We start from the raw sequence: 10,518 nt of genomic DNA, 5'->3' as shown, positions 1-10,518 counted from the left end.
AGCAGGAAATGCGTATGTAGTAGAGAAGCCATAACCTGGCAGCTGAATAACAAAATTGTCACAAGACAGAACAGCTCAGAACTGGAACGTGGTTTCTAATCAGAGCAATAAACGAGCAACAGGGATAGTGTAACTTGGGGATTTTATTCTGCAGTCCCCTGCTAGAGGAAAGGGCTTGAACTGGTGACTCAGCGTGTCCCTGTGCCCCAGGAAGTGGCTATGACATAGGTACCAAAACAGCCAAACCTACCGGGTCAAGTACAGGGGAAATAAGCAGCCCAGGACCCCACAGGAACTGCCTATCGACACTCCACGTCACTTCGTCAGAGTAGAACCTGGGCACATGGGAAGGATAGAGCAGTAAGTGGTTTATTATGAACTACACCATTGTCAGCCATCCCAGTATTTCAGGGTACTGATTGTCTAAAATCAGGACTGAAGGCTGTCATATCGAAATTACCTTGGGGATTTTTTTCCTAATCTGAGGCAATCTGAAGATGAGAAGGTAAGGTCTTACTAGTTTAGTTAGTATTTTCTACACAAGTGTGAAAGTGTAGGTGTGCGTCTGTTCTTGACGCAGCTTATTCAAGGGTTTCCAGGCAAGGAAACATGTATTCTAATACATATATGTGAAGGTGGAGAATAATTTGATTAGCTGACAATAACATCTCATAGTAGCTTGTAAGAGTGACTGACAATAATATATACATATATGCAGAATTTACAGATGGTTTCTGATTACTCTTCTGATTACTCCAAAATGGTGTTTCATGAATTGAGAAGTTGTCTATAGAAATTCCATTGTGCATTTTCACAGACCACGGGTGCTTAGGAAGTCCCTAACATTTAATGCGTCTGATTTTTTTATTCCTCATAAAACTGTCACAAAGGTTGATGAGTAAACTTACTCATGCAAAACTGGACGTACAACTGTGTCTCCTTGAGTATGAGCTTTATAAAAGAGTGTATACAGGTAGGGCAGCAAAGTGTAGCGAATGTTCAAGTAATACTTGGAGGTTTTCACCAAGACTGAATCAGGTCCAAACACAGCTGGATCCTGAGGCTGAAAACAAATATCAGATTATTATCATTGTCATCATGCAGAAAACACTCTGCCAAACATGTGAAAAGTGGCTGCTGTTTCAGAGAGGCAGAAATTCAGAGGTGCACACCTGCACGTTTGCCTTCTGGGTGTATGCCCTGAGGTCCTGATCCTCCAGGCTCCCAGTGTTTTGCACTGCATGGCCCTCCTTGCCCATCTGCAAGGAGGGTGCACCAGGGTTAGCCCCGGTTTCGTCCTGGGGTGCAGTCAGGTGCATGCTAAAGGACTCCCAAGAGTCTGTCTGATGGGTCACACAGCAGTGAGTGCCCTTGGTAGTAGGCACAACCAAAGGTGATAAAGCTGTTGCCAAATAAGCGTAGCCTCAAATATATTCAATTAACCCTTACGTAGCTGAACCTTTTGGATCTAGGATTTCATAAAGGGAGCTTAAGATGCTGCCATTTTCAAACTGCTCAGCTACATGATCATCAGTGAAAGTAACGATTACTAGTGATACTATTCAAGGAAATGTGGTAGTGTAACACAAAGCATTTTGTAAGAGAAAGCACAACTTACTATGAATCCTTCACAATTGTGATTCCTAGAAAATGGGTAAAATGCTCCTACTTGCATCCATCGTCTGCAAAGTTCTTCTGTGGTGTTGTCAAAGAAACCACAAATATCTGCTCCAATCTTTAAATAAAAAAGAACATGTTGGATGTGCAGAACATTGCACCTTTAATCTCTACACAAAAATTCTAGTTTTCAGAGATGCATTAATTCAACCTTCGTTGCTAGCCAGAAGGACCAAGCCATTCAACAAAATTGTACCTTTCTTCTTTCAAATAACTGTGTTGTACAAAAAATTAAACTGATTACTAGCTAGCACTACTCATCGTTCTATTTCCTCCAAACCTTTACCTTCCTGTTTGATGCTAGCATGCATACATTAAGAACAAAGCCCAAAAGTCATACGAATTTAAATGGAATTCATGGAACAGAATTTGGCTATTTCCCTTATAAATGGATATCTCAATTTCATTTGAAATTATAAGGAAAACACCAAAGTGTTTCACATCATTCACTAGTGTTTAAAAATTACTAGAAGTAACAGGTAGCTTGGGATATATAAGATAATATGTTTGTTAACCACATTTATCTCACCATGCACACACAGCCACAGCAATCAAAATAAGTGGCGTAAACCAAAAATGAATAATTGGAAAAAATGTTAAAACCAGATTCCTAAAGGGGATCAACTCGGAGCTGAAAATGTAAGATGGTTATCTAGATAACTTTTGATTAGATAATACATTATCACAGAGGTAGATTTACTGTTTATCCATATATTTTGAAAGGATGTCACAAACTAATGTCACACATAAGGAATTCCAAAGAGGTTGAAATCCAGCATTCCAGGTATTGCCCATTTCAAGTGATCCCATGTCGCTGCATTATCTCCCAGCCAGTGTCCTGTGTAGTTTCCGGATCCAACAAAAGTAGACCTTGAAATAAGGAAGCTTCGTTTTCCAGGAAACAGTGCTTTGATAACTCTTAAAAGGAAATGAGACTGGAATTATGGAAAGAAAAAAAAGACGACCCAGACATCAATAGCTTTATATAAGGCACATTTACACTGTCTGATTTACAATAATTATTTATCCTAGGGATGTGGACTCCTTTACAGTTAACCAGGTGTCTTCTAGCAAAGTTCAAGACATTAATTTTAAATAATCTTTCTACACAGTTTTGACAACCAATGTGTGTTTTTTACTACCAATTTTAGTTAATGGATTTTGCCATAGATGCATTGGCTTAAATATAATACAGTATTTTCCAGGAACTGGGTTCCTTTACAAGTGAAATTTCTTGCTGTTTTGGAAAATGCAGGCCATGTATCCTTCTGAAACCTTTTTGTAAAGATTTTTAGGACGCATTCCTTACTTCTGTGTTGATATGGCCATGGAATATCCATAAAGACTGTGGACATCATAATGTTTCCCCCACTTCTGCACTGCATCCATACAAAGCGTCTTGGAAAACATGAGCTTATCAAGAATACCTTCAACAAAGGAATACAAATATTACTTTTGAAGTACATTTTGATTATGAATACTTCCAATTTTCTCTTTAATGCACATTCATGACATTCAAGCCCTTTTTTCTCCATAATGTTTGCACTAAGGCCAGTATTACTACTACAAAAACAAACAGTATTGCTACTACAAAAACAAAATGCTACTTTTCGCTGCTGGTTTGATTCATCTCTGCTCTGTGACCTATTCAGCTCTTGAGCTTTGTGCCCATGCAAGGAATAACTGCACAGCTGCGCTCTAAATTTCTGAATCATTATCTGACAACACGTTGGCAATGGTTACTTAAATGTACTACTTAATACAAACAATGAACTCCATTTCAGTTCTGCATACATCTTGAAAACTACCAATAGTGAAAGAAGATCATTATATTATCAGACATAATTAAGGCAATGACAATATTCAGTAGTAATTTGAAAAGGGAAAAAAGCCGGTTATATTATACCTTTGACTAGGGCCAAAGTATACTGGTATTTTCTGTCAAGGGTAATGTTCAAACCCCACCCATAAAAACTACACTAAAATAAATTTTGCATCCTTGTAGCCAATTGCACAGTAATTCATCAAAACTTTTTGATATTTTGCTTTCTGGTTAAAGTACATGAACTTACTGGGAGTGAAAGGAGGATAGTTTAAGTCATTCTGCGCACAACCATTTTTTGAGCCCTTAATGAAGTTGGAGACTTCATTCATATCCTGAAAAGATAAGATGCAGATTGTAATAAAGTTTCCTCAAGTACGTTTTCCTAACAAAGTCTTACATTCTATTCCATTATTCTTTAAGGAAAAATTACATAGAACTAGTACTATGCAATTAGGCAAGAATGATATAACTCAGATACTTACCTGGTCAATTCTTGTATCAATACAGGTCTCAGTGTTGGACAGACTTCTATATACAGATGAGCGTCATGTCTCATGAACTACATCTTATCCCTCCACAGAAAAAAACTGCAAGAGGTGCTCGTGTGTACATTGTCCCTACCTATGACCAACTCCACACATCTCTTAAGGAAATGTTTTTGGTATGTGTTTGGAGAGAAATGCAGAACGAACAAATGTATGTTGCTACTTTCTGACAAAATACACAAGGTGACTAAATATTCTTAAACATCACCTTTATAATACTTTCCAAGCCATTATACTTTCAAACCTTGCTGTCTGCTTCCATGAATATTTTATTTGGCAGTGCTGTAGGTGTATTTCTAGGTGCATCCCTGAATGTGCTGCAGGAAAAGCATGCATGGAAGAAGAGAGCAAATTCATCATGGAAGGCACTGTAGGGACCAGTTTGTTTCACCCAAATTATTTGCTCTGTGTAAGAGAGCTGTGCAGTCTTAAACTTCATGGCTTGACTTGATGGAACCACAGAGTCAGCAAAAATAAGTGAGAAATACTCATTCTATCACATAGCAGCTGAAAGACTGTATTTTGCCATAAAGGTTAATTTAAAACTGTTACAGTTTTTTTAAAATGCATGACAAAAGAATAAAGAGAAGGTGGTGCTGAGACAGAGATAGAGAATTTTAACTACAGATTTTGTCCAGACACCCACTATTAGAAGCTTTATTACAGAATATTGCTGTAAAAAACTAATCTGGTCAGTCAAAATGGTTATTATTCTCATCTGATTTCCATGAACTGTGCCTAAAATACATCATGCCAGACTATATTTTAGTCCTTTTGTGAGAGAACCTGTCTCATGAGCCTGATTTTTCCATGGAAATTCCATGGACTACTTGGAGCATAGATACATGGATTATATGTATTTTACCCTGTATTCAGGACCTATTTAGGACACATTCACTGAGCTGGTATGCAGGTCTCCAAATATTGCCATTCTGAGGACAGGAGTGTGCTAGTATTTACCTTTAGCAATGGTTCATCAATTGAAGCATTTTCAAGTGTCACTGAACATCCGAAAAAACAGCACACTGATCAATTAAATGCCATTAATGATTCAAATTAAAATTTAAAATTCAAATCTGAGTTGCAAATTCAACACCAGAAGACATACACATCCTGCACTGATTTGAGGTTAGTAATAGTAAACATCCCTTTCAAATTCAATGTAAATCATATTTGATAAACATCTATCCTTGTCTATTTTTAAAAATAAAAATAAAAATGAAAGTTCTGAATTACTTACAATCCAGATCCCATCATATGGCACTATATTATAAAACAGTTTGCATTCTTCCACCCACCAGATAGTGCAGTCTGGGTTAGTGAAGTCTGGGAACACAGTTTCCCCTGGCCACACCTGCAATATTAAAAGGGAAATAATTAATTAAACTTTTAATTATATTTTTAGAGGTTCATAGAATTATAGAGCAAGGTTGGAAGGGACCCTGAAAGATCATCTGGTCCCACCTTTCACAGGAAAGGGAACCCAGATGAGATCATCCAGCACCCTGTCCAATTGCATCTTGAAAACCTCCAGTGATGGGGACTCTACCATGTCCCTGGGGAGGTTGTTCCAATGATTGATTGTTCTCACTGGAAAAAATGTCCGGTGCAACTTGTACCCATTGTCCCTTGCATTCTCCATGAGGGTCTTTGCAAAGAGAGAGCCTCTGTCCTCTTTGTAGCTGCCCTTTAATTACTGGAATACTGTGATGAAGTCCACCGTGAGTCTTTTTTTTAGGGAGAGAAAACCTTCAGTCTTTCCTAACAGAGCAGGTTCTCCAGCCGTTTTATCATCTTGGACACTTTTCAGTCTGTCCACGTTTTTTTTTTGAATTGTGGGGACCAGAACTGGACACAGTACTCCAGGGGCAGCCTGACAAACGCTGAGTAGAGTGGGATGATCACATCTCTCCCTCTGTTAGTAATGCCCCTGTGGATAAAGCCCAGGGTCCATTTTGCCTTCATTGCTGCAGTAGTAAACCGCTGACTCATGTTCAGCTTGTTGGCCACCAAGACCCCCATAGTTAGCCATCGAAGGCAGTGCTAATATAGTGCTCTGATGAAAGCTTTTGAGTGACAAACTGCTAGGGTGACAATAGCTCACATGCAGAAAGAAGGCAAAAAGAGCATGAGCTTCTTAACTTCAGAGTTTTCAATTGCTTTTATTTAAGTCATACAAGGAACAGTACCCAACAGAAAAATTTCTCAATAGAAGTTAAAATTATAAACTAAAAGGAAAATGTGGGAGCTGGCTCTTGAGTCACTGTTGAAAATAAATAGGAACTGGCTGATGAATTGTTCTTTGAGCCTTCAAACAACTTTAGTTTTCCTTTTTGTTTAATGTAGAAAATTGGGGAAAAAAGTCAAGAAAGGTTGAAAAGTATCATATCCTAAGTGAAACCTTATAAACTTAGTTCTCACTGGCAGGCAATTTTACTGAAAGAAGCAACTTAGAAAATTAGAGTTTAAAAGGAGCCCCCTGACCTAAATTAAACCATAACAGTGACAACAGAACAAGTTCAAATTCATAAAAATGTAATTACCTCCCCAAGTAATGCTGTTACTCCATCTGATTCATTAACCCAGACTTTTTTGCTCTCTCCCCTGACATAACTTCCATACGGGCTACCGTCAGCTAGATTTTGTATGCTAATAGCAGGATCCTAAAAAAAATTTAGAAAACAAAAGATAAGAAGAAATCAGGATATAATCTATCAATTATTATAGGCTACTAGAATGTTAGGCAATAAATGTAATAATGACATAGAATATTATTATATAAAGTATAATAATAAATACTTATAATGAGAGTATTTACAAAGGAAAAAAGAAACAGATACATGCTTACCAATATGATAATATATTTTTGTCCATAGTCATGCATATAAGCTGCAAAATTAGGGAGATCATGAAACTTCACTTTGTCATAAGTAAAATCTTTCTTTTCCTCCATATAGTCAATATCAGTGATCTGAGCATCCTGAAAGATGTAAAGTTTTTGCATATCAGTCCAACACAATTTCTTCTGACAATTCCTGTTTGTCCTGTAGTGAAATTACCGTTGGGACTTCGCTGCAGCCTGAGAGAAAGCATGCTGTCAGGACCATTTGCAAACAATGCGCATCTCATCTCATACTTAAAGCCCTAATTAATAGTACTAACACATCTTTTGTGCCTAAAAAGAGCTGCATTAACATTAACAGAATTTAAATGAATGAGTATATTGGCATGCTTTCTAATTGGCCCCTGGACTTGTGGCTATTTCATTGCATTTGCCTGACTTCAGGAGCTATCCCTTTAAATCCAAACATTTCTTCTTCAACTCTCAGCTTAATATTAGGGTATTTTTATTCTATTTAAACCATCAAGCTAATGTAATCTGAAATCTAATTTTAAAAATTAATTGTACTTTACCTTTGGCTGTCGATTAAGAATAATATATGGTTCCATAATTGTCCACAAAACAATTAAAAAAATAAACTCATGGATTAGGTAACATGAGAAGATAAGTGGATATAGTTGGAAAGTATAACTGAAAAAGTACTACAATAAAGTGCTCAAATACAACTTACTGCAATTAAGCCCCCCATGTCCCACATTCTGATAATGGGTCTACCATTAAAATGCCTAAAGACCTTTGACACCAGAAGCCTGTGTACTAGAAATTTACTAATTTAAACTGCTGTGAAATGAACCAGTTGAGGAACACTGTGGTCAGGATCTTTTGGGTCATTTCTCCTGCAGAGCTCTGCCTCCACAGGGTTGCTGCCCTCCTCAAACCTCATACTTACATAAGGGAGTCCGATCGCCCTGTTCCTCTCCACAACTTTCTTCACCTCATCCAGAGACCCATAATTCCAGCGGCTGAGCTGGAAGCCCAGGCTCCAGTAGGAGGGTAATGCTGGCAGTCCCACAAACTGCAAGTTGAGAGCAAAAATACCATGCACCGTCAGTGGACACTGCATGTGTCACCTCGGTGCCCATTCCCCCAGATCCATACTCCTCAAATCTGTTTGAATCATAAAAACTAAACTTGACTGTGTGACATGAGCAGCCTACTACCAAATGCAATATTTTTCTTTTTTTTTTTTAATTTAAGAAATAGAAATATTTTGGGACAATACCCATACTTTAAGGTGTCATTGAAGTGTAAGCAGAGCACAGGAAGTACAAAGGATATGTGTGATATCTTATGGCCATAAAATCATGACATACCTGTAAGTACATTATCTACTCTATAATGCCATACGAACAAGGATTTATCCTTATAACCAGAGTAAGCCCCAGCAAGGAAGCCTAAGTTATTCCATATAGACCATCTCTAGTTCCAATGACCACTGTGTAAATCAGTCAGGCCATACATACGGATGAATTTAGCAGCTACAGATTTCTTGGGCCTCAAGCTGCTGCATGGCCTCTGCACCTGCATCTCCAGCAAAAGCAGCGCTTAAGTTTCAGCTTCCCATAACAGGCCAGCTAAAAACATCTACACCCCAGCTTAACCCCAGCTAGCTATTACTAGTGACAGCAGTCACATTAGGGACATACCGACAGTTATTCTTAAATACGTACTGAGTCATATTTTCAGTTAATAGATAACATAGAGAAGACACACTGTTACATAAAGAGGTGAAAAAAACCCTCACCAGAACTCAAAAAAATCCCAAGCACTTTTAAAAATCTGTTCAATGCATACTCTCTCTAGCTAAATGTACCTTCAGGTATTCCTGGACTACTTGTTCTGGGTTGTTACCCAAGAAGATATAGAAATCAAGGATCCCACCAGTGGTTCTGTAGGTCACTGCTGGAGCAGGCTGCACCACAAACTCTGCCGGATGAGAGTGCACAAAACCAATTCTGAGTAACAGCTAATTCTAAAATAACTCTGTAATTTTCTAATTGGTGATTAGAAAATTTACTTAAAAAAAAAATCACAAAACAAAAATACCAAAGGAACCCAAAACCGTTACTTGAACTTGCAATGAAGGGGAAATGTATTCAGATGACTCTTTTAAATGTCCAAATTTCCATTCCTTTACATCACACAGAAAAGAGAATCAGAAGAAATACAGTGGCTCAAACTTTTATCTTTAAATTTTTAGTACAACTTTCCAGCCTCAAGAGTTGTGAAGAATTCTGTAAAGCATACGTATGCATTTACTTTCAAGTATAGCTCTCTCCAAGTTTAGGCTCTGATTCCAGTGCCCTGCACATCTGCACAAAGCTGCACAGCCTTCAAATAGGTTTCTGACCCTCAGATTTCCAGCGCGATCTTCATGTTAATTGTGAACTACTTACCGCTTACACTGCATACACTAAACACTATATTTTTGATCCAAATCCCACAGATCATTTAAAAAGATATTTAACTGCAGTGCTCAGAACTACAGAGAAACTTTTCTTACCCATGGCATTGCTGTTCATTAGGAAAACACCAAAAGAGGCTCCAGTGCTGTCTTCCAAACACAGGAAGAAAGTTTGAACTCCGTATAGGTTATGCATTGCCTTAAAGGGTGAAAAAAAAGAAAAAGTAAGCTGATTAAAATCCAATAACATTATCTGTTCTGGGATATTTCAAAATATATCACAGGTAGAACTTGGAACTTCTCAAAATATAGCAAACAACAAAAATTAACATCCTAACACCTTGCCACAGTTCTGTTTTCTCTTTCCTGGCATTATTCTCCTTTATGGGAATATTTTCCGTTAAAATGAACGTTTCCCCAAACATATAGGTAACATAAGCAAACAGATATGATGGATCTTCAGGCAAATCTGCATATATTGCAGTACTATTTCTGGGTAATATATATGCATATCAAGCTAACAATAGAACTTGAAGATTGTTTTCATCACCTTTCACCATAGATTAGACTTTACATCTAATCTGTGTTTCTATTAATTCTTCAAGATAATCGTTTTTATGCCTAATCTATGGAAATAAGAGAGTGCCTTGCTTCTTTTTTATATCCTTTCTAATGTTTTTTTCCATTATTATTAGCAACAAAACTCTTAGAAACTTTAACACTCATTGTAATAGTTGTGCTTCTTCCCCTGCAACAGACAACTCAGAACAAATTAACAAGAAACAGAACTTGAGCAAATTGAAATTAGCCTAACTTGATTCTGTTCACTGTTAGTCTAACTTAATGAGTTATTTATTTTTATTGATAAACTCAATAGAGCCATTCAGGTAAGAACTGTCTTCAAACCAGGGAAGATAGTGAGACGGTGTCACAGGTAAGCGGTACAAATCCGAAGTTATTACTTAATTACATACAATGGTCACTCTCCCTAGTTTCTGTTAGTATAGCTCTTATTTCAGCAAAACACTGAAGTGCGCAAACAAAGAAAAACATATGGGTGGTTCTTTTATGAAACTGAGGTAATAGTTATAATTAACCTTACAATTATCAAAAAATGGGTGCCCTGGAAATCACTTCATAAAGAGACAGCCATCCAGACTAGAGA

At 37.4% G+C, this 10,518-nt stretch overlaps 1 protein-coding gene across 1 annotated transcript in view; it reads right to left on the bottom strand.

The window, feature by feature from the left end:
* LOC104623933 (sucrase-isomaltase, intestinal-like) overlaps nucleotides 1–9,552 on the bottom strand; it is a gene marked incomplete at both ends in the record, with an annotated part of 17,725 nt that extends 8,173 nt beyond the window's left edge. Inside the window, 12 exons of the mRNA XM_010291164.1 lie at nucleotides 251–335; nucleotides 909–1,063; nucleotides 1,619–1,735; nucleotides 2,424–2,595; nucleotides 2,987–3,104; nucleotides 3,750–3,834; nucleotides 5,288–5,401; nucleotides 6,591–6,710; nucleotides 6,896–7,027; nucleotides 7,839–7,964; nucleotides 8,763–8,875; nucleotides 9,453–9,552. Of these exons, the coding sequence (XP_010289466.1) occupies nucleotides 251–335; nucleotides 909–1,063; nucleotides 1,619–1,735; nucleotides 2,424–2,595; nucleotides 2,987–3,104; nucleotides 3,750–3,834; nucleotides 5,288–5,401; nucleotides 6,591–6,710; nucleotides 6,896–7,027; nucleotides 7,839–7,964; nucleotides 8,763–8,875; nucleotides 9,453–9,552 (1,437 nt within the window). The remainder of the gene's footprint in view (nucleotides 1–250; nucleotides 336–908; nucleotides 1,064–1,618; nucleotides 1,736–2,423; nucleotides 2,596–2,986; nucleotides 3,105–3,749; nucleotides 3,835–5,287; nucleotides 5,402–6,590; nucleotides 6,711–6,895; nucleotides 7,028–7,838; nucleotides 7,965–8,762; nucleotides 8,876–9,452) is intronic.
* Between the last annotated feature and the right edge of the window lie 966 nt (nucleotides 9,553–10,518).

The sequence above is a fragment of the Phaethon lepturus genome, unplaced genomic scaffold (assembly GCF_000687285.1).
Source record: "Phaethon lepturus isolate BGI_N335 unplaced genomic scaffold, ASM68728v1 scaffold2507, whole genome shotgun sequence".
Taxonomy (NCBI): domain Eukaryota; kingdom Metazoa; phylum Chordata; class Aves; order Phaethontiformes; family Phaethontidae; genus Phaethon; species Phaethon lepturus.
The sequence above is the reverse complement of the archived record's forward strand: the minus strand, read 5'-3'. Positions and strand labels throughout refer to the sequence as shown.